Below are 25,342 nucleotides of genomic sequence, written 5' to 3'. Positions count from 1 at the left end.
ATAGATATCGGTAGCATTTGTAGCTATCTGTGATAAATGCCTTAATTGAATCATCACTGTCTCTCTCCAAAGGGTCTCAGCTGAGCGGTTTGGATTCATTTTATGAATCATGTGATACTGTGAATGCAACTGGATCTGCTGTGAAGACATCAGAAGAATACTACTAAACTTGAATGCTGAAAATACAACACAAATACAGACAATCCCACCAACTGCGCCAATTTCATCTGTTTACTGTTTACTGCATACTGGATATTAAGCTGAGATGACTGGACCAGTGCAACTTTGTGTTGAATTATCCTCAGAGGACTAGAGGACTGACTCCATGCTCACCATCTCCATGCTATTGAGAGGAATACAGACACAGGAGGATGTCAACAGAGGCAGAACTTCAACCAGATGTCAAACTCAGTGTGAAAAAGGAGTCCAGGAGAAGAGGTCAGTATCTCGATGTCTTTCTCTCTCTCTTATACGCAATAAAGATGCTTGAGAAATCTGAATATAAAAATGTGATAATGATATTGCATCTCTGTCCTGAATGGGTTTATGAAGCCTTTATAGTTTGTTGGACTAGAGCAGCAGTTCACAAAATGTGAATGCTGAGTTTGCTTTGGGGATGCACGTGACAATATTTGGGTGGAAAATCTTGTAAAAACATTATGTCATAGGCCAATGTTTCAGAAAAAGTTTGATGTCTTTTGTACCCCCTCAGCCCCATCGGCAAGTATTCCATCAATGCCAAACCAGAAATGTCTTTCTTTTAACTGATATTGTACAATAAGCTTTTATAAGTTCTAAGTTTTTAAACAGTTTTTATACATTTTTAATAAAGATTTTGATACACATACAGTATATTCAGCTTAAACACTCAGAAACTGGGGTATTACCTCTTGAATTTGTATGACTCTATTTAAATGTATAACTTTTGGGTACATAATTGTACCCTAAGGACCTAATGTGCATCTTTAAATGTACATTTATATATTTTCTTTCTCAAAACACACTCTCATGACCAAATGTCGCTGGGGAGACTTTTTACCTCCACCACTAAAATATGGCCCGCTGGTCTGTATATGAAATATCACTGTGATGCTGTATTCATTTAATTTCTAAGCATTCTATTGCTTTACCCAACGCTAAATATTAATATAACATTTTTGGGAAATTTCTCATTGCTTTATTTATTTATTGCTTATTTACTCATTGGTTTGTTTTCTGTGGGGCACTAAAGGAATTTCACAATATCCGAGTTGTAGATCAAAAAATACGGAAAGCACCATAAAATGATCATGAAAAATGCTTTTGTATGCCTGATCTTCCGATGCCATGTGAATGCTTTGTGTGAAGAACAGATCCAACTTTAAGAGTGTGCAACATCTTATCTCATTTTTGCGAGAGCGCTAATTCTAAGTGCAATTTTCATGCCAGCGCAAGTGGGCATGGGTGGGAGTGTTTGTACTATATGTGGGTGTATGTGTAGCACCCTCACCGCCTGATGAGGGAGATATTAAGTGTTAATTGAAACACAGCACACAGAGCTGCTGCTTCACTGCCAGTCTCTGTATTGTCTACAAAACATTAAAAGCAGACTGAACATTAAACACACTTTAAAACAACTTTTTAAACACACTAAATAATGACACTTACTGATTTGATACCTTAAACAATTCACAATTATTAATATGTTTCATTTATGTGTGTTTCAAACCTGATGAGGTTGAGATATGAATGTTAAATTAGAAGACCCAAAACACGATGCTGCTACTTCACTGTTAGTCTCTGTATTGTCTGAGCAGCGTGCCCTCTCCCCCTTCAGGTGAACACTACCAACAGAAAAGCGATCAGTTTCGCCACTGGACAATTTTAAACAGGACTAAAGAAATAATTATAAATAATAAAGGATTATTTTATACCTGTTTGAACAGAAATATTTGTATAACCACATTTGAATCAGGATAGTAAAGAAATATTTGTCTATTTAAATAATTTATTTTCCTTTTATTATTTCATTTTTTTGACTACAAACATTTGTTGACGATATGCTCGCAAATTCTGGGTGTATTGTATGTTAATGAAGTGGGGCAAAGTGCCATTTATTTTTTCCAGAGAAATAGGTAATTGTGTAAACCCACATCTGTTCCCTATCGATTCACTTCACTCGACATTGCCATTAGAACTATGGCGAAGTCCTTCTAGACGACCTTGTTGAAACCCTTATACAATCGCACCAATCTGATTGGCAATGGTGTCCATTTCTTCCAAATTTTCTTCCTTCAAGACTGCAAACATCGTCTTTGTCCTGGAACCATTACTGCTTCGCTGTTGATATACACTTACAGTGGACGGAACTGCTCAGCGAGACGTAGACAGGACTAATCGTCGCCTGTGCTCAGCGCCTGCACTGAGAGGCTTTCCGCTCCCCTGTGTGTTTCAGTGTACAGTTCTCCACATAGCCATCGAAGAGGCTCTCAATGAACAGGTTCTTCTCTTTAGACGCTCGTCATTGATCAACGTGGTGCTTAGGCAAAGACTCCTACCTGCTTCCCACAGTGCTCTGGCTGGAGTTACTGTATCTTTTTTATTAATACAATATGAACTAAAAGAGCTGCTTGCATGATACACATCTTTTTAAAGATGCTGTTGTTGTGTGCACTGGCTGGATCGCACCCACGCACAAGCAGCACTCATGGAGACAGACTGCCCTCAATGTGAGGGCCTGAATCTCCGGACGTTGCACTCCAGGATCGACCTCATTCTGAGGAAAAATCCAACCTCTCATGCCCTCACACCCGCCCCTTCTGTGTTAAGTTCTGAGGGGCCACATGAGGAGGCACGGCAGGGAAGTGAGGTTGAACTGGAAGAATTAGGATGATCTCATGCAAGCGAGAGCCCTGCGAGCCCCCCGAACCTCTGATCTAACATCCTCGCCTGTGCAATATGTGTGTGTGATGAGCTCCGACCCTCTGTTGGAGTGCACGGCCTCATTATGTTTGCCGGCTCTGGTGATGGGGATGATGATGTATCACTCGCAGCTTCAGGCAAGTGGTTTATGGAGAATGTTGCCACCTTTTCCTCCAGCGAAGGCGAAGAACTTGCACTCGCCATGGACAAGGAACTTCTTTGCATCCTCGCGAGGGCGGATGAAGAGCTCGGTCTTGAGTGGTCCCCTCCAGAAGAGCAAGAAAATTCTCACCTGGATGAATGTTTTTTGCAAACCGGCCACCTTCAACAGATCCATGTGGAGCTCACAAAGACCTGGTGTACACCTTAGTCTTCACGCTGTCGGAGGTGCTCCTTTCCTCACTGAAATGGACCATGCCAATGAGAATGGCTACTCAAAGCTTCCCTCTCTAGAACAGGTGGTCGCAGCTCACCTCTGCCATAATACTGCCATGGGATGTAAATTCCGCCCCGCCCACCCCTCCAAGCAGTGTCGACTGATGTCTGCAATGGCTGAAATAGCTTATACAGCTGCGGGCCAAGCTGGTTCAGCTCTTCACAATATGTTGCTGCTCTTTTTCAAGCAAAGCTCCTTGAACATATGAATGAGCAAGGCTCTGATCCAGAGCTGTTCAAAGAGCTCCGCACCGATGAACAACCTGGTGGTTCTGGATCGGCAGATTTGTCTAACTCTCAAAGAGATGACACAGAGAAAGCTGCCCTCCTGGACACCCCAGTGTTGCCCGACGGTCTCTTTGGCAATGCCATAGAAGGCTTTTCTGAGTGCTTCATAGCAGTGCAAAAACAGTCTCAAGCAATGAAACACTTTCTGCCAAAGACAAGTAGCACTTACCCTTTCCCAGCACGCTCCCGATCTAATTCTGTTCCGTGCCCAGCAAAGAATCCATCTCTTACTGCCCCAGCACAGCCGAAATCTACTATTGAGCCATCAGTGAAGCCACGCAAACCGTGGTCCAGGTGTGAGCACCGGCCGTCAAAAACGTTCCAGACATCCCCAGCCCCGTGAAGAGGAGCCCAGAGCTTGCCTTTATTCATGGCCCAGAGCCAAAGAAGGCTCGATTCGAGGTACACAGTGTTTTTCCCTTCTTCCCCAAAACTGTTCATAGGGAAAAGACATTGTTCAAAATGTTGCTTCTGTGTGTATTACTCAAACTGAGATTGTTCTCATAAAATAGAGAAAAGTGCCCGCTGTACAAACACAGGATTCTCATATATTCTCAGAAAAAGAGTCATTTCCTCTTCACATATCATGCACCCCACACATTATGCTCAATCGCTTCCCTATGGTGATCAGCAATCTATCTCCTATAGTGAGCGAATCAATAAGTCCGTTGTCCTTCTGCATGAATGCGTGGTGAGCCCTCACGGGCATGTCAGACTGGGTGTTAAAAATTATTCAGCATCGTTATATGATTCAATTTGTTCACCGGCCACCTCTGTCTGTCTCAGTTCAAACTGGGGAAAACACTGCTGCTGAAGTCATTTCAGAGAATGCTAGGTTTGATGGCGGCAGCTGCAGCAGTTTGCTATTACTTTTTAAGTGATCTGACTTGTGACTTTCGCCTGGCTTATAATAAAAATGATAAATAGAGGGTGAAAAAAAATACCAAAGACTTGTTGGTGGAGGGTTTTTTTTTTGAGAGAGAGAGAGAGAGAGAATCATTATGCCACCACCCAGAACATGACTATACAGTTTGTGTCTGTGCATATGTCTGAATTGAGCTTTTGAAAAGCCAAAAGCCAAGAAAGGGGGAGTAGAAAGATAGAAAAAGCTGTCACAATGACTGTGTAATGTCATTTAAGCATAAAGATGGTTTGCATGTTTGTTCATTTACATTATGAATGAAAAAAAAAATGTGCAGAAGCTTTTTCCTGAAGTTCTTGATTTTTGATATTTCTGCTACTCAATACTGAAGATGAAAATTTGACTTTTCCAATAGTACACTTAGGTCCAGCAAAATTACTGTACTCCACAAAAGACGTTCTTCACATCTGATATGACATAGTTACTGTATGAAATGTGTTGGATTTTGTTCTAGGTATTTGTCTGTAAAATAACTGCATTACTTGTCAATAAAGGTCCTGTGTTTACAGGTAAAAAAAAAAATGCTTTCAGGACACTCTTATACATTTTAAAAAACAATACAATTTTCACTTCATTAGCATCCGAACTGGTAAAAACCAGAGAAAGTTGTGTTCATATGCTGTTGTTGTTTCTGATATATCTGAGAATCTGTATACCTGTGTTTTGCTCTTGCTGCCATAAATGATCAATTAAATCGCCTCATCCTTGAATTTTTTCCATCTCCATAGCAACTGCTGCTTACCGACAATAATCCATGTGAAAAATGATTCAAACACACAGCTGTCACCCAAATACATGTACACAAGCTACACAAATACACACATACCCACATAAATATAACCTGAGGCCTGACAGAATTTTAAATTTTCATTAAAAGAAAACACATCCTGAGATAATGGCAACAAGCATAACACTGAGGCACTTCCAACACCTTCATCCTTAAATAGATGACACCACATAAGAAAAGTGTGCACATTTTTTAAAGCATCATAGTTGCTGTTTGTGATCTCACTCTTACAATTTACACCTCCAACTTCGAGCATTATAGGGCACATTATTCCCATTTACTCATTAGAGACTTGCATGTTGCGAACTGCAATTCACATTGGGTAAAGAAATTACAAAACATAAATTGTAACCATTAGTATAAATCAGGAGTGTTCAAAAAGGGTAAAAATATATAAATGTCACTATACTATATATTGTCATGGAGAGAGATTAATTTACACTGAATGTGAAAAATTTAAGACATTTTAAATAAATGGCTTTTGTATCGATAATGTACTAAAGACAAAACAACATTTGAGTAATTTTTTATGTATAAACCTGAAGAGAAACATTTAGATTAAACTGAAATGGCAATAATGTAAAATTATTAAAACTTACACATTTAATATATATATACATACATATATGCAAGTTAATTCTATATAGACACATTTACATTTTTCAATGACCCCTCGTTGCCCCCTGGGTTTGACCCCAGTTTGAAAACCCCTGGTATAAATCATTATTATTAACTGGGAAGCAGCATATGAAGGAAGAATATAGTTTGAACATAGTTCTTTGTTCAGTGTTGTCCATATTTTATTGATAGATTCGTTTTCAAACTTTGTCTACTAACTGAAAAATAATGTCATAGATGATATAATTGTCTTGGGGACCCAGTTGTCTTATGAAAAAAGGCCAATGGGAATTAGGCAGACAGTATTTGCATAACCAGCCAATACTGTAGCGCTACTCTTCTACTCAAAGACGCGATAGAGCCTGTCCCTCCAACCGAGATGAAGAAGGGTTTCTACAGCCCTTACTTCCTCATACCCAAGGCGGCGGCTTACGACCGATCTTGGACTAGTGAGTTGTCAACCGGGCAAAATGCTTGTGCAAAAACACATCCTAGCTTACGTCTGGCATCTAGATTGGTTCGCAGCGGTAGACCTGAAAGTCGCGTACATTCACATCTCAATTCTGCCTCGACACCAACCTTTCCTACGGTTTGCGTTCGACGGCCAGGCGTATCAGTACAAATTCCTCCCCTTCGGCATGTCTCGGTCCCCTCGCGTCTTCACGAAAGTCGCAGAGGCAGCTCTTGCCCCGCTCCGAGAGGCCGGCATCCGCGTACCTCGACGACTGGCTCATACTGTCCCACTGCCGAGAGTTACTATGCACTCACAGACACCAGGTGCTCAGGCACCTCAGCCGCTTGGGGCTTCAGGTCAACCGAGAAAAGAGCAAACTCACCCCGGTTCAGAGTATCTCTTTTCTCGGCATGGAGTTAGACTCAGTTTCGATGTTATCACGTCTCACCAACGATCGTGCGCAGTCAGTGCTGGACTGCCTCGCCACCTTCAGGCTAGGCACAACGGTCCCTTTAAAACTTTTCCAGAAGCTCCTGGGGCATATGGCATCCTCCGCGGCGTCGCACCGCTGGGGTTGATGCCTATGAGACCGCTTCATCACTGGCTTCAGACTCGAGTCCCAAGACGAGCATGGCGCCACGGGGTAACAATCATCCCCGCCTGCCGCCATACGTTCAAACCCTGGACAGACCTCTGTTTTTTACGGGCAGGAGTGCTCCTGCAGCAGGTGTCCCGATGCGTCCTGGTCACGACCGACGCCTCAAGATCGGGTTGGGGTGCCGTGTGCAACGGGCACACAGCCGCGGGCCGTTGGAAAGGGGCCCCGCTACACTGGCACATCAATTGCCCAGAATGTTGTGCTGTCACAACAACATTGGCCCGATGGAGAGTGGAGGCTTCACCCCCATTCGGTTCAGCTGATTTGGGAACGATTCAGCAAGGCCCAGGTAGACCTGTTTGCCTCCCAAGAGACCTCCCATTGCCCTCTTTGGTATGCCCGAGCAGAGGCTCCTCTCGGGGCAGACGCGCTGACACACAACTAGCCCTCGGGGATGTGCAAGTACGCATTTCCCCCAGTGAGCCTTCTTGCACAGGTGCTGTGCAAGGTCAGGGAGGACGAGGAGCAAGTAACCCTAGTGGCTCCTTACTGACCAACCCGGGCCTGGTTCTCGGTTCTCGTACTCCTCGCAACAGCCCCTCCCTGGAAAATTCCCCTGAGGAAGGACCTTCTTTCTCAGGGACGGGGCACGCTCTGGCACCCGCATCAAGACCTCGGGACCTCCACGTCTGGCCCCTGGACAGGACGCGGAAGATCTAACTGGTCTACCACCTGCATAAACTTTACATAGATCAAAGTCATATTCGGCGCTAAAGAGAGACCCCTAGTGTCGCTTCTTCGACACAACGTTTCGTTCCCTCCATCAGGGAACGGAGGTTACATCCGTAACCTAGATGTTCTTAATTAAATCTGATACATTTTTCTCTATGAGTCATGTATAATTTGTGGTAACTCATCTCTTGGGGGTTGAAAGGTCAATGAGTTCCTGTGCCAACCCTTCAAAAACTAAAGAGCCTCCTGACAGATCGGGGTGTCTAGAGAGAGATCTTCCTCCTCCCATCTGCTGCCATCTGTGCTGCTCTCACTGAACTGTTGAACATTTGAGGCTGCCTGACACATTTCATATAAAAGGACAACAGAGTCCTCTGGAGATATACTGATCTACTTTCATGACAAGGGGTACAAAAAGATGATGCATTTTCTTCTGAGAATGGAACAGAATACTGTGATGAGAGACGGTTTTGAGCAGAGCACAGATTTCAAATTGTAGCACAGACATTCCAAAAGTTCTATGGATGAATCTCATGAAAACTACCAAGATAATGTGCCCATTTACCATAAAACAAAAACTAAGAATAATAAGATGAATGCAAGATATAATCTGTATAAGTCTACACTATCAAAGTGATCTCATGAGAAAAAATTCTTAATTTTGCATAGAATTTGCATAGACACTGAAATGTACAATATTGGTGAATTGACAGTATCTGAACATTAGGATCTGATTCGTAATAATTTAGTGAATTAACAACTTTAGATTAATAATCAATTAGATTAATTAAATGTTCAATGCTAATACATTTATTTAAAGTAGATTAAGCACTTATGTATTTTCACTCATTCTGTTCTGTTTGATTTCAGGTGCTTTTTTGAACTCATTTCGATGGAATAAATTTAACCAAGACTAAACTTTAAACATTTAAAACGTTTACTCATTATTACATTTTTATTTTGTTTATACAAAATTCGTTTTCTGAATAAATTGTGGCTGAAAAAACACAGCCTGGTCTCGTGAAAATTACGCAAAATTACATGTTTGACTGCATTTCCTCAGTGAAATGTCTAGCAGGGGGCACCAAAAGTGAGTGAAATTGTGTCTAAATCAGACAAAGTTTTTAATGTGAATGTTAGATTGAGGTTTAAATGATTAGAACCTACCTCCCTAACCTAAACCTAACAAATAATGTCCTAAATGATACATGAGAGGTGAACAAAACAGATATCCTTACCCTTAACCAACACCTAAACGATAGTCCTAAAAGCAAATGCAACATCAAAGACACATTTTCTGAAGCAACCAGGTCATTTTGTGTCACTTCTATGACACTTTTGTCTCACGTGTCAGCTTCGATGTCATAACATAGCAGTGTGAGCAATAGAGTGAAAAATAAGGACTTATAATGAGCCATTGTACTCCTGATTTGTATGCAAGTTGTTGTTTAGCACCTCTAGTGCAAATTTCACCAGGAAACTGCAGCAAAATGTAGAACGACGCACGTAAAACCAGAGAGTATTTAGCAGAGTAACGTATTCTAAATATTTTGGATTACTTCTTCAGCACTGGTAGATCTTTTCACTTGTTTTGACAATAAAAACTCTGCCAGTACAGTAAGACAAAATACACATTAGAAATTACGATCTAACGTGAATTTTCTTGATAAAAAAATATGATCATGTCTGGTAACTTGTGCATGTAAAATGGCTACATATAGCAGTTTAGCTTAGCATAAAGCTAACAATTTACACAAGGTTTATTTCTATTTCTTGCGCTCCAAACATCCTTCAAACTTACTTCTCTGTCTGCTCATATGAATGTTACACATCATAAGAAAGTGTTTCACCGCTGTTCAAATGCACTTTGGATCGCATCATTTATATGTATAAATGTTTTCTATCTGAAAGACTAAATATTAAATGAAACAAATGACAATAAAATGCAAAGTAATCTCTTCAGTAATCAAAATACTTTTTGAATGTAACTGAATTCTAATTACCAATTATTTAAATTGTAACTGTTGTGGAATACAGTTACTTATAATTTATATTTTAAATACGTAATTCCGTTACATGTATTTCGTAACTCGCCAACACTGCGCATTAGCTATACAAGTCAGGATGCACCCCCTCCCCCTGCAAGATGGGCAGCTTCCCATGTTGCCCATGCCTTAATCCGTCACTGGTTGGCATCATGCCATCCTTTGTGTGATTTGAAAGCATGCCCTCCATGTTTGCCATGTTTTTTTATTCATCTTGCCAAAGATGTTATTAGTCACTGCTTCAGCTGTCTCTAAACTGAAAGGAATTTCTCATCCAAAAATAAAAATCTTGTCATTATTTACTCACCGTTATTTACTTTGTTAACAAACATTATTTACATGTCTTTTTACATGTAACCTGTCTGCCAAACAACATAAGTTCCTAGTGACCATGCACTGTCAAGCTCCAAAAAAGGCACCAGTAAACCTTCAGTCTGCTTGTGTTCTCTGAATATCAACCGTATAATGTTACAAGAACCTTTTTGCAAGCTGTTCAGTCTTCACTCCTGGAATTAGGTCATTGTTTAACCAGTATTAATGTATGATTAATATATATAAATATAGTTTCCCTGGAGCAGTTCCAAGTAATTATATTTTGGTTATCTTCTAACAGAACGCTATATGCTATACAGTCAGCCAGTAAGATAATTCATGTTTGTACTGGATCAAGGATGATACTGTATACAGTTTATCAAGGACATAGATTTACCATAGTTTTATTTCCATTTGAATCATCAAGGCTAGAGCAACTGAAGGAAAAATGAGGAAAGTGTGTATGCGAACAGCTGGAAGTGTTTCTGTGGGAATGTTTATTTATTTATTTAGTTATTCTGCTGCCGTGAGATTGGCATGTGGTGTTTGCCCGTGTTCTTAAACTTCATCCGCTTTAATATCTCTGATCCGGCCTTGAATCCAGTAGCCTTTTCACTGTAAACAGCTCAGCTTAACAACCCTGGCAGTGTCTAAATCCAGAGTGAGCTGTTGCTAGCCATGCACTGTATTTTCACACTATTTACTTGCTCATATTTTGGCTGAAAAGGACCAGGTGCCAGATGTATCTGTTCTTTTTAAGAGTCTGATAGTGTTTTTGTTCCTGTACTTTGATTGGTCAGGTGGTCTTCCCTAATGACCCATCTGTTCACAATCACATCCGTTAAACCCTTTATGTGTGATTGATGTTGTTGATTAGTTTGTTGCTTGTAGCTTTGTCCTTTGTTGTGTGCGTTTGTGGTCTTAGGTTGTTGCTGACTACTCTATGTACCAGATGTTTATTTGTTACCTTTGTTATATTCATTTTGGAATTTGTAGCTAATTTTGGAATTTTACAGTATGAAAAAGGGGATAGTTCTGTCAACTTAAGCTGCTTTCTGTCGTAACAATCCACTAGATGCAAGTAGTGTAAACAACTTCATTGATTATAATTGGAGCGGTAAATTACTTTTCATGCTTTGCGATGAACAGCTCACTTTCATTATAGCAGACTGATCACACTGTGAATTCGGCAACAAGAGGTCACAAGTTTTGCCGCTGAAATCAGTTTGTGCTTATCGAAATTAAATTCAATGCCTCCAGTGGCAGAAGCTGGAAGTTTTGTTGGCCAGTTTCCAGGTGAAATATCCACAGGGTGGTGCTAAAAGTGAGTTGTGAATATTTTATCTAATCCCAAAGCCTGAACCTAACCATCAGTGGAGTTAAAATGCAAATTGTATAGCGAAAATTAATTTTCTGAATCATGCTTACCATTGAACGCAATAACTTCCTGGTTTCCATAGGACCAGAAACCTTGTCTCGGAGCTTGTTTGTGCAGAGCTCTATCAGTAGCACCACAGAGAAATGTGAAGATGTCTGAATTGCTGCAAAAATGCCTGATGGAGTGTGGTGCTTGTCAGTAATTCGGTAGAATGGAGTCGACTTCATATGAACATTCGGAATGGAAGCAGCATGCCTATGTCTTCGATCATGCTGAGTGTAATCAGGGTGTTAGGCTGATGTAAGCTCAACATTACATTGCTTATTCATGTTCTTCTTATTTAAACTGAAGTATGTAATGGCTCTGTGTGGTGGCGTAGTGGGCTAAAGCACATAACTGGTAATCAGAAGGTCGCTGGTTCGATCCCCACTGCCACCACCATTGTGTTCTTGAGCAAGGCACTTAACTCCAGGTTGCTCCGGGGGGATTGTCCCTGTAATAAGTGCACTGTAAGTCAGCTTTGGATAAAACCGTCTGCTAAATATGTATATGTATTTAACTATTGGTGTCTTTTGTCATATTGATATTGCACCATTTATGAAAACATAAGCCACTCAAGGTCTCTTTAGGACATTTACATGCACTTTAAAAAATGTATTTAAAGGGATAGTTCACCCAAAAATGAAAATTCTCTCCTCCTTTACTCACCCTCAAGCCATCCCAGATGTAGATTACTTTCTTTCTTCTGCAGAACAAAAAAAAATAAAAAATTACGAATGTATCAACTTTTTAGGTCCATACAATGCTAAAATGCAGTGCCAGAACACTGACTGTCTAATTATCATATAACGAAAACATAGCAATAATCCATGCGACTCCAGTGGTTAAGTCTATATCTTTAGAAGCGTTTAAATAGGTGTGGGTGAGAAACAGATCAAAATTAAAGTCCTTTTTTACACCTTTTTACTAAATCTCCACTTTCTATTTTACATCTGAAAGTCACGTGTTGTGCCTGTTTAGTTTCACTTTCACATCTGAAAGTAAAAGTTAAAGTGGAGATTTAGAGTACAAAAAGGAATAAATATTGTCCCGCTCCTCACCCACACCTATTATATCGCTTCTGAAGACATGGGTTTAAACCCTGGAGTTAATATGGATTACTTTTATTTTTCCTTTATGTGATCTTTGGAGCTGCAAATGTCTGATCACCATTCAACTGTATTGTATGGACCGACAGAGCTGAGATATTGTTCTAAAAATCATCATTTGTGTTCTGCTGAAGAAAGAAAGTCATACACATTTGGGATGGCATGAGGGTGAGTAAATGAGGAGAGAATAACATTTTTTAGGTGAACTATCTCTTTATTTTGGACATCTATAATAAGCAATAATTTGTCTTTTTAAAATATCATGTAAACACTTTAGTCCAACTGAAGTCGGATACAATCTGATTTTTGTAAAGTCGCACTAACTAGATAATGTGATTGTAGCTCGACTTCTTCCATCATGTATACACCTTAATCGTGTGTATGTTAAGATTGATGACAGTTAACAGAAGAATCACTTCTAGGTGATTATTTAGATAGATGGGATGGCTGACTACCATACTGCTCTTGCTCTTTCTATTATATCTGTGTTTGGCAAAAACAGTGAGAGAAGTATGGATAGTACGGCCATTCACTCATGAGCACAGGGCTTGTGAATCGGAGCTATGCCCAATGTGTGAAATAATCTCTGTTTTGAGTCGGTTCTTCTCATCGAATTTGTCTAATGTGAAATCTGAATCGTTTGAAGCGCTTTGCCGTGCAGTAAAACAGTAACGGGATGATTTAGAAGACAGAAGACAAAAACAACGCATGTATACAGTGGATATTTACTTGAAACAAAACCCGCAGCTGCATTGAATTGTCACATGCGATTGCGTGCACAGTCTGCGAACTGTCTACTGCAGGTTAAGACATTTGTATCAAAATACTAACATTACATGCAAGCGTTTAAAATACCAAAAATTACCAAGCCAATACCATGTTTATTGGACATGATCCTTGGAGTACTCTTCCATAGAGATTCCATGACCTGTATTGTGTTAATTGATTGAGTTAATTTGCAGGGCTTTATGATTAAGTGTTAAGTGGTTTGACTTACTGAAGTAGTCCAATTTCACGTTTAGACTGCAGATGTCACATACAATTGCCCAGACGCACACTCTCAAATATTTGATCACACATTGGGTCATGCATACTTTTACAGACAGTAAACTTATCAGCATCTTCAATGCAAAAACCCATTGTAGCTCAATTATAACTACTCAAACATACTGAGTGATTTGACCTGTGGTGAAATCATTGGAATGCATGGCTTCTTTTATGGCTTTTTTGGATGAATCACAGTGAGTTTCTTCATAATTGCTCACAGAGGATCATTAGAGAAAATCAAATACTGTTTCTTTTCATGTATGTATTTGAGTGTTTTCTATATTATTTTCCTTTGATTTTATGTTAAAATGAGTTCTTTAATGGGTAAATGCCAAAAATGCAAACCCGACTGTATGTTTTAGTTCAGCCTCTACACACCCACCAGTCCATGAGCGTTTCGGTAATTACCATTTAAGAGGCGAAGCGAGAGCAATACACAGTCTGCGGCTCAAGTCTATAATCTCCTGAAGCTGAGATTTATGAAGAAAGGCGAAAGATGGCCAAGATCACCGTAAATAAAGGGAAAAGAGCCTCTGCTAGACCCACATAACGCTCCTCAAAAGCGTCTTTCACGCGGTGGTACATCAAAAGACCCCTTGAGCAGTGCGGACTGGAGGTGACCCTTAGCTGCTTATTCATTTCCTGAGCGTTTTTGAGCGGATCTGTCCTCCTCATGCACTCAAAAGTGCCATTTCTTTTGTAGCATGTTTTTTTGTGCTCTTCTTAAAAAACGTGTTCATTATTTGAAATGGGAAACCTATGGTCTTGCTCTTTATTTGTCATGTTAAAATGATTAAATCATGTAAAGCTCTATCCACATCATCAATGTAAATACAGAATAGAAAAGATTTTGTGTTTGAGTTACCAAGGTGTTGGTATGTGGTTGCTAGGTGCTGGATAACTGACCCAAGTTCAGCCCAACACCATGTCTCCATGATATTCTGGAGTCCATTCTTGAATATCTGAGAGATTTTTTTGCACATTTTACCAGGAAAAATGTCTGATCGGTTAGAAAAGTAATATCACACCTCTTCTCAAAAAGCTACATTACAGGTGAAACTCGAAAAATTAGAATATCGTACAAAAGTTCATTAATTTCAGTAATTCAACTTAAAAGGTGAAACTAATATATTATATAGACTCATTACAAGCAAAGTAAGATATTTCAAGCCTTTATTTGATATAATTTTGATGATTATGGCTTACAGCTTATGAAAACCCCAAATTCAGAATCTCAGAAAATTAGAATATTACATGAAATCAATAAAAAAAAAGGATTTTAAATACAGAAATGTCGGCCCTCTGAAAAGTATAATCATGCATATGTACTCAGTACTTGGTTTGGGCCCCTTTTGCATTAATTACTGCCTCAATGCGGCGTGGCATGGATGCTATCAGCCTGTGGCACTGCTGAGGTGTTATGGAAGACCAAGATGCTTCAATAGCGGCCTTCAGCTCTTCTGCATTGTTTGGTCTCATGTCTCTCATCTTTCTCTTGGCAATGCCCCATAGATTCTCTATGGGGTTCAGGTCAAGCGAGTTTGCTGGCCAATCAAGCACAGTAATACCATGGTCATTGAACCAGGTTTTGGTACTTTTGGCAGTGTGGGCAGGTGCCAAGTCCTGCTGGAAAATGAAGTCAGCATCTCCATAAAGCTTGTCTGCTGAAGGAAGCATGAAGTGCTCTAAAATGTCCCGGTAGGCGGCTGCGTTGACTCTGGACTTAATAAAGCACAGTGGACCAACACCAGCCGATGACATGGCTCCCCAAACCAACACAGACTGTGGAAACTTCACACTGGACTTCAAGCATCTTGGATTGTGTGCCTCTCCATTCTTCCTCCAGACTCTGGGACCTTGGTTTCCAAATGAGATGCAAAATTTGCTCTCATCAGAAAAGAGGACTTTGGACCACTGAGCAACAGACCAGTTCTTTTTTCTTTAGCCCAGGTAAGATGTTTGACATTTGAAGCCCATGTCCAGGACCCGTCTGTGTGTGGTGGCTCTTGATGCAGTAACTCCAGCCTCAGTCCACTCCTTGTGAAGCTCCCCACACATTTGAATGGCCTTTTCCTGACAATCCTCTCCAGGCTACGGTCATCCCTGCTGCTTGTGCACCTTTTTCTTCCACACTTTTCCCTTCCACTTAACTTTCTATTAATGTGCTTTGATACAGCACTTTGAGAACATCCAACTTCTTTTGCAATTACCTTTTGAGGCTTTCCCTCCTTGTGGAGGGTGTCCATGATGGTTTTCTGCACAACTGTCAGGTCAGCAGTCTTCCCCATGATTGTGAATTCAACTGAACCAGACTGAGAGACCATTTAAAGGCTCAGGAACCCTTTGCAGGTGTTTAGCTGATTAGAGTGTGACACTTTGAGCCTACAATACTGAACCTTTTCACAATATTCTAATTTTCTGAGATTCTGAATTTGGGGTTTTCATAAGCTGTAAGCCATAATCATCAAAATTATATCAAATAAAGGCTTGAAATATCTTACTTTGCTTGTAATGAGTCTATATAATATATTAGTTTCACCTTTTAAGTTGAATTACTGAAATTAATGAACTTTTGCACGATATTCTAATTTTTCGAGTTTCACCTGTATTGTCTGTTGCACAAAGGATGTAGGAAGAATTACACATTAAAGTATAATACTAAGAGTTAGGGGTTTAGAAATAAGGACAATTTCTTCAAAAAGACATTTAATCAAAAGCTAATTGCTAATAAGCTCTGTCATTGTTTTAATAATTGTATATTCCATTTTCATTCATGAGATGTGGAATTGCTCAGACATGGTTTGCAACACTATACCGTACAATTATGTGAACTTACCCATAATCTTCTTGAAGGCTCACAAGGACACCAGCACACACTCTGAAGGGGTAAATGTGTGCATGATTTATCAGTTTGAATGGATTACAGTCACAATCCATCTCTCTGTGTAGGTCAGGACTGTAGTGAACAGGCCCTGATTCAGCGCTTCAGAGGGGATGGCATCAGTTACAAGGCCAAGCTGATCGGGATTGATGATGTGACGGCGGCGCGTGGAGACAAACTGTGCCAGGACTCCATGATGAAGCTGAAGGTAAAGATTTCTGATTGAAGAGAAAGGAGCTGGAGGTTTGATTGCTGGAGGGAAGCCATGTTAGGATGTATAACAAAGGCTTTACTTTGTACAAAATAAATGTGTGTTTCTTCATCTATGGCTACTTTTGACCATGTAGTAAATCAACTCCCTTAAACACACTTTTCATTCTTTTCAGTTTATTTAATTTGTCCACTAACAATGTCTACATTAAATATATATACTACATCACTGGTTTTGTCATTTAATACAGGGTCCTCTGATAATCTCCATAGAGTTTAACGTCCTAGATTCATGGATAGATCAGTTTGTTTGATACAGCAGGTTCTTCAATGTGATACCAGGTATCAACCAGTTTAGAATGAAGAAGAACGGATTTCCGATAGCATTCCCACAAAGCCATAGATTACTAATCTACTGATCCTTAGCTGTCAGGAAATGTCCATCTCAGCATCGCTTCTCCCTTTGTTCTCGAGTCAGTGCTCAAATGGATTTGACAGCTCATTGAGGGTGAACACAGGCTGCTGGCATTGGTAGCTGTGTATGTGTGTATAATAGTTAAGCTGTTAAGCATTGACTTAAGAGAGATGTCAGGAGATCAAAACTGCTCCAAGTGACCATGGAACGTGTTACGAATTGCTTCTCATTATACAACAAAAGGCCAAGGCAATGAAAAAGTCTTCTTCAAAGGCTTCAGTCTGCACAATCTGTTTAATTTCTGCAATCAAAGAAGTCTGAGAATATTAGTAGTCAGTGTTCTAGACACGTTTCCATTGAGTCTTTTGTAGTGCTGAATATAAAGGAACAAAAGGGACCTGACAAAAATGATGTAGAACTGAAAAGGTGTCTGTTATGTAACACATGCAACCATCCCCCCCATTCAAACTATGGCAACCTCTTCATATTTCACTACCTTAACTGAAGATGTTTTCATTGACGTTTGCTTTCAAGCTGAAGTGTGTAATTTATGTGGCACTGCACCGTGTCACCAAGCGGAAATGGACAAATAATCACTGATTTTAAACAGATTACAGAAAACTCCTCCCGTCTTCCATTGGTTGTGCAAACAGATAGTCCTGCCCCCAAGTATTGGAGTGTTGGAGGAGTAGTGGGATAAAGCATGTAACTGGTAATCAGTAGGTTGCTGGTTCGACCCCCACAGCCACCACCATTGTGTCCTTGAGCAAGGCACTTACAGTAACTCCAGGTTGCTCTGGAGGGATTGTCCCTGTAATAAGTACACTGTAAGTCGCTTTGGATAAAAGTGTAATGGAATGTAAGTCACACCATTGGTCGAGCCAATGTTGCTGTGTTGGGCTGGATGGGTCACTCAAACAAACGTAAATGTTTTGATAGTGCCACAATGTTAGACATTTTAGAGAAATCAGCCTACAAATGGCTTACTAGTTTTCTCTGAAGATTATGGTGGGATACAAGAAAAAATTACACACATCAGTTTTAATTTGGTGCACTTGGGAACATCCATCCATCCATCTATTTTCCAAAGTGTAAAAAGGGTACTCATCCTTTTTTTTCTTTTAACTTCTACAGGGAATTGCTACCTCGGCACGGTCAAAAGGGAACCACAAACAGAGAATTTTCTTTACAGTGTCCTTCGGTGGAATCAAGATTTATGATGAGAGATCAGGGGTGAGTGGAGGATACATTTTATTTGATTGTTATACACATGCACTTTTAAAGAGGTCATACTTTTGTAGCATTTTATCATTATCAAGTCCCTCATGGCTGGATGTTAACCATATCTAATGTTCTGGCAAGGAACATTTGAAAGTTCACACCAAATCCTGATGAGGGTCACAAAATCCATGCATGGCATAGACTTCCACCTGAATATGAGGCCTCAGATGACTAACAAAGACATAATTTTTTTATTGCACCACAGATTCACACTACCATTTTCCACCCTCTTTCTGACCCTCTTTTCAAGTAAAGGCTGCTAATGTACCTTGAAGACTTCTAGATGTAAATGTGAATGTTCTATAATGTGTGTTAATGACTTATAGGTAAATTATCTCTTGTTTTAATTGGCTAACCTTTTCACACCTGAAATTAGTGTAGTGACTCAACTGCACTCCCTATGGAAGTTTATCCAGGACTATTTTCTAAAGGAGTTTCAAATTGCATTTGAATTTGAGTTTTCTATTTGTGGACGCATATTTGGGGACATTATTTAAGTGCAATCGTGTTTCCCCATCGTGGACGTACACTGTCTGCCAAAATTCTAATGGAAATGCAAAATTCATTTGCAATTAAATTTCCAAGTCTTACGAGCGATGACCCTGTCATATTAAAATAGTAATTGCAATGTCTCCATCTGCGATTTTGTTTCCTCCACGTCACGTTACAATCCCACCAAAATTAAAATGGAATGGCAATCCCTTTTTCAACTTCATTTGACAACCACTGACATACTCAAAAATCTTTCACTATCATCACTTTTACTGAATTCTCCCTTGTTCAAATTACTCAACAAATGCAAGTTAAGAATAATTTAAGTGAACTTAATTTGAATGAGTTTATGAAATACAGTGTCTTGTCAGCTTTGCTTAATCACATTTCATTGGGACAACATGAATGTTTTTGTTGGTAAATGTTTAAATTAAGTGTTTTTTAACTGTTTTTGGGCAAGATGAATACAGGGGGAGAGTAGTTATTATGTCAAGAGATTCTGTTGGAATTTTGAGGGTTACGACTGTGGTGAAAAATGGAGCTTGAGTATAGATTGAGGACTACTAAAGAATTACTAAACAAAATAATGTTATATTGCTTTGTACAATAAGCATTTTCTGTTTCACTCACAGTAGAGTGATAAGAATCAACTTTTTTGTGATTCAAGCCAATGCTTGAATCACATACATTTATCACATCGACAAAAACTGTTGCTAACCAATTATTAACTGAAAGAATGAATTGTAACTTGTAAATTCAATGCTTATTATCAAGTAAAATGAACATATAATACATAACACTAACATGTCCAAATGCTTTGCAAAATCAGAGATTTTATCCAATTAACATGAATTTCTTTAGTTCTTAAGGCCTGTTCACACCAAAATCATCACCAGTTTACAAAACGAACTACCGACAACATGTCAATTTAGGCAGAGACTGAAATAAATTTAATAAAAACTATGTCACTCCTGTACAGTATGAGGCGCTGTTGCTGTTAAGGCATTTATTTATCTGATTTGACATAACTGTTTCATTATTATTTACATGAAATTTAAGGGGTATTTAATGTGGGTTTTTTTCATGAGTGAAATGAGTTAAGAACGCTTTTGCATACATATACATCTCTTCTTTAATGTATGGATACAATAACACAAGGTACAGCGATATAAATACACATTGAATAATGTACATTAAGGAAAAACTGGTATAGAGAATATGATGCATTACATAAAAAAATCTATTAAAGAAAAAACAGGCTCTGTGTCTTTGCTTTATTTAATTATTACATATTTGTATTGAATTCAGGGTTTCTTGTGCATGTAATAAGAGCACTGTTACAGAGGGGTATTCCAGAAAGCAAGATTAATTTACTGTGACATAAACCCTGAACTCTCGGTTGATTAACCCCAAACTTGCTTACTTGTAGTATGTGGGTTCCAGAACACCTGCGCTGGGTTAGTTCACTCAAACGTGAGTTTGAAACTCCGAGTTTGTGCAGTTTCACAGAGAACTCAGAAAGGCATTCTCAGCAGATCGCCGAATTATCGAGTCACCATGGAAACAGACGTTAAGAATAAAGGTGTGCCATATTGCAGTGATGCAAAACATGAAGCTTTAATGACTACAAACAAGCATTATTTCATCTTCATGGGTAAGTTGCTTAATCTGCTTTCTGGAATACACCTCAGGAGTACTTTGTTACATTACCCTTTCAATAAAAATAACAGTGAGGTTATGCAATTTGTTTGTTCACAGTAAATTATTTTATGGGATATTTTACTATGAGCTTAGTCCAAATGAATTGCTGAACCTCACTGCTATTTTTAACATCAGGATAATGTAACAGGCACAGTAATATATATATTAAATAAAGTAAATAATCACAAAACACCAGGTATATTATAAAATATGCGGTATCAGCACATTACAAAAATCCAATCCAATGCTGGTGTTTGCCAGTTGATTAGAGCCACCAATGTGCTGGATTGAGTAGCTGCAGCCACTCTAGAAAAATTCTAAAAAGCTTGTATCTCATTGGTCAGTTTTCATCGCAGTCCGAAGGGGAAAACATCAGACCCGATTTGTCGGACCCACTGTGAATATCACCATAGGAATGTATTCCAGTACAAAAGCTCATTCGAAACCAACAATTGCAATGTAAAAACGGACTTGGTGTGAATAGGCCTTTACAACTTAACCGTGGCTAATGACTACTCAACCCTATTGCGTGGAACCCATTAACACTGTAAATCCAAAAGTTTATTTTTTAGTGCACCTGTTAATCAACCTTGGGGGTGCTCACACATGAGCTTGGGGTTTGCGGTCTTGTCCAGTGTACTGTAGTTAGGACACAGCAGCAAACCCGACACACATCCAAGGAAGTCCCATTTCCCATATGGAAACATAAAGCCACAAATGTGGCTCAGTTTGATGTCTTCCTCTAGTGAAGAAGGGTTGCATAAATATACCTTTGGCAATGCAAGCACAGTAGAGATAATGATCATTATTATCTTTTCTGATCATTAGTGCTCTGTAAGGGTTTTAGAGTCCTGTGGTTATTTCATGCTTTGTACTCATCAACCGCATGCACACACGCGCGCGCGCGCGCACACACACACACAGATCAGCCCAGCATCAATCATTAGTAATCATGGTTATTTATTTAAAAAGAAGCTTTTATCTTTGAGGTCATAATTATTCTACTGTAAATCAACTTTTAGCAGATTAACATTAGCAGATACATTTACAGTCCATTTGCCATTTAAAAAGACAGGCCCTTCGATATGTTCTGCCTTAACGTCCTTTTTCAATAAGGAATATGCTGAAACAGAAAAGAAAACTGCTCGTCAAACCATTTCTTTGGGATTTGAAAAGATGGTGAATTCAACCAGATACAACCCGTATCAGTTATTTTGGTTTTGAGACACACATAGGAAGAGTCTTTAGCCTAGTCCAACATTATAAGAAAGTAGGGCCATATAGCAAAAATGAAATAATTGTGGCTTAAAATCCAGTGCAGTAAGCACATTTGTAACAGGACAATATGGTAATGCAAATCTAGACCATTCATCACCAATATAAAAAAGTGAAAGTGAAAACATTATCAATCCACAGGTCTTACAACACCAGCACTCTGTGCACGAAATCTCCTATATTGCCAAAGACACTAGGGACCATCGCGCCTTTGGCTACGTGTGTGGAAAGAAAGGAAACCACAAATTTGTGGCAATCAAGACGAGCCATTCGGTCAGTGGTTTTGGTCTAAAACATCCTAATTGTTCTCTTGGTTAAAACTGCAGTTATTCCTCTTTAACGTCAGTGTTGCTCCTCCTGTAGGCAGAGCCGGTTATACTGAACCTTCGTGACCTGTTCACCTTGGTCTATGACATCAAACAGAGGGAGGAGTCACAGAAAAAGACTCAGAAGGACAAACACTGTGAGCCAGCCATCTATCAGGTAGATCCCAACAACATGAGCCTGAACTAGCCTGAAGTCTTTCAGGTCAAAAGTGCATTTCATACATTCAAGAAAGTGTCAGAATGCTTGATATTACGTTTGATATTTTATATAAGTATATGTAGATACGATATTGGGTGATGTTGACAATAACATTGCACCAAAACCTTTTTATTGTTGTTGTTTCTGTTGGTTTACCTCTAATGTCTTCTCTACCAATATGCTCCCAATTATGCCTGTTTGTCTCGATGGCTGACACAGAGCATTCTGGAAGATGAGATTGATGATCCAGTGTATCAGGTGGGCAAAATTCACATTTCTATCAGTAAATGTGTCATGTATGTTGACATGTACATGTAACCTGATTTTATAAAGAATAACCGACACATTCTGCTCATATTTTAATCATTTAAATTTCATGTAGTAGCAGTAGATACCCACAGAACATGAATTTCTGTTAATCATTCAACTCCTGCCATTGCCAGTGAATATGCAGTCATGTTTTGTTGATTTGTGTGTATGTTCTACGGAGAGTCATGTACACTCCCACTGGATGTACTGTGATCTTTTCAATCCAGTGCTCTCTCGCTCACACTGAATACAGACAACCTTAACCATCTTTTTGACACCCGCATTTTTTCTTCCACCAAGATGGAAGGTCTCAAAATGACACTTTTATTTGCACTATGAAAAAAACTTGAAATGATCTCATTTGAAATGTTTTTGTATCACAGTTGTAAATTAAATGCACAAAGTTCTTTCTAACTATGATATTTTACTCTATGATCTTGGAGGAAATTTTTTGCTCAGAGATTTCTCTTTCTGACTTAATAAAAGGTATCATCTTTGTCTCAAAAGTTTCTCCTAAAATTCCTTCGAAGAAATAAAAATAGACACATATGAGGCAATTGTTGAGAAAACATCAAATGTACTGTATGTGGACTGCATCGCTTAGATCATTTCCATTGGATGAATTTAATGAGAAATGGTTGAGGTTATTTTGAGATCTTTGATTTTTGATGGCAATGCTGACAAATCTGAGCACAGTTTGAGACATTGTTGACATCTCTTCTGCAACTCTAGACAAAATGTGTGAGATTACTGGGGTGATTTTCTCAGGAGAAAAATCGGAAAAGCACGAACCTTAAGCGAAATTCTACATTTACTCTCTATGTAAACTATTGTTGTACAGGGGAGTATAGCAGAGATCTCATTTGGGATCTTTCTCTCTTGTTGTTCCATAAAAATAAAAACATATATGGATAAACAGTGAGTTTTGAATGTCGTTAGTGTTGTCGTGTCTGACAAGTTCCCTATGGGGTGTCTCTCGTTTTCTTTCCCAACTCCTCATAGTACATTGTGTTTGAAGCTGGACATGAGCCCCTCCGTGGCCACCAATCAGAAGAGAGCGTTTACCAGGTACTTTGTTAAGCCCCTCCCCTTTCTGACCACAACTGTACAGTTAGAGTATCACAAAGAGATGGGTAGAGTTGCTTTTGATTTTGATTTATATACATTTTATATAAATGTTTCCAATGACTTGTCAGTTGAAAAATCAGTTGCTCATGTTTTCTCTTAGAAGACTGCAGTAGTCTTAAAGGAATAGTTCACTCCAAAATGAAAATGATTTAATAATTTACTTACCATCATGTTGCTCCAAACCCTTATGACTTTCTTATGTGAAGCAGTTCATCTTTTCAATACAGTGGCAGTTGATAGTAAGCGTGGGAATTTTCTATTGCCGTTTCTGAATTGTAACTAGTAGCACCTAAGAAACAAGCAAAAAATATAAATAATCTAAAGCAAATAGTTTTTCGAAAAAATTTATGTACAATAATACCGTTAAAAAGTCAGATTTTTTAAAATCAAATGGTTTATTATGTGCCCAGGACTGTTGGTTATTCATGTTTTTGAGACATTAAAGACTTTACATTTACGTGATTAAATTGATAGAGCATTGCACTTGTGATACAAAGGACAGGGGTACGAGTCTTGAAGAGACTGCGAGTCGCCATATGAGCCCAAAGTGTCATAGAAGTACCATAAAATGACACATAAAACTACACAACTTACAGGGCATTAGGAATTGGGCATTCCAAATTGGGGAGAAAATAATAAATAAATAAAATTGTAAGGAGAAAAAAGTACTCTTTTACTTTGCAAATGTAATTAAGTAAAAGTACAAGTATTCCGTTTAAATTGCACTCGAGTAAAGGACAAATCCCAAAAAATAATCCATCCATCCATCCATCGTCAACCGCTTATCCTGTGTACAGGGTCGCGGGGGGCTGGAGCCTATCCCAGCTAACATTGGGCGAAAGGCGGGGGACACCCTGGACAGGTCCCAAAAATAATATTTAAGTAAAATACTTAAGTATTTTTACTCAACTATTCACCGCTGAAAACAACCCAAAAATGAAAGTCAATTTACAACAACAATATTGATGTCCGTTGAGTGTTCATGATTGCGTGAAAGAAACTCGGTCGCAGCGACATGTTCAGCCGAGAAACAATGTAAGTGTTTATGCAACAGATGAGTTTCACTGAAAATTCTAGATATTTCTTGTTGTTTCTAACCAAAGCTTATCGTATGCCTTTAGAAGATTTGGAATATGATGCCCAATGCCGCACAGACTACCTTTATATATCTTTTAGGTTCCTTTTTTTAGCTTTAAAACGAGTCACTTGTGTTTAGCATAAGAAAGAAGAAAAAAGTAATACAGGAATGGCAGAATTTTCATATTTGGGTGAACTATCCCTTTAAATACCCCTGCTGAAAACCCCCCAGCTTAAACCAGTATAAGCTAGATTGCTGGTCTTAGCTGGTTAAAGCTGCTCTAGTTATCCTTTCCCCTGGCCAAGTTGCTGTTCAGCTGGTTAAGCTAGTAGGCCAGCTGGTCAGTCGTGGATGGTTCCCCAAACCCCTCTACAGTCAGTCA

The 25,342-nt window shown here is 39.1% G+C and overlaps 1 protein-coding gene across 3 annotated transcripts in view; it reads left to right on the top strand.

The window, feature by feature from the left end:
- The window catches only part of LOC127645401 (disabled homolog 1-like), a 52,228-nt gene that overhangs the window by 14,873 nt on the left and 12,013 nt on the right, over nucleotides 1–25,342 (top strand). For 2 of the 3 annotated variants that reach the window (XM_052129006.1, XM_052129008.1), the window contains exons 2-8: nucleotides 73–438; nucleotides 16,615–16,754; nucleotides 18,306–18,404; nucleotides 22,062–22,193; nucleotides 22,284–22,403; nucleotides 22,665–22,703; nucleotides 23,757–23,822. In XM_052129006.1, coding sequence (XP_051984966.1) covers nucleotides 372–438; nucleotides 16,615–16,754; nucleotides 18,306–18,404; nucleotides 22,062–22,193; nucleotides 22,284–22,403; nucleotides 22,665–22,703; nucleotides 23,757–23,822 — 663 coding nt within the window. In that variant the 5' untranslated portion in view covers nucleotides 73–371. The remainder of the gene's footprint in view (nucleotides 1–72; nucleotides 439–16,614; nucleotides 16,755–18,305; nucleotides 18,405–22,061; nucleotides 22,194–22,283; nucleotides 22,404–22,664; nucleotides 22,704–23,756; nucleotides 23,823–25,342) is intronic. The other variant, XM_052129009.1, reaches the window with a different exon arrangement.

Source organism: Xyrauchen texanus, chromosome 6 (genome assembly GCF_025860055.1).
Source record: "Xyrauchen texanus isolate HMW12.3.18 chromosome 6, RBS_HiC_50CHRs, whole genome shotgun sequence".
NCBI lineage: Eukaryota > Metazoa > Chordata > Actinopteri > Cypriniformes > Catostomidae > Xyrauchen > Xyrauchen texanus.
This window is presented reverse-complemented; position numbering and strand designations above follow the sequence as displayed.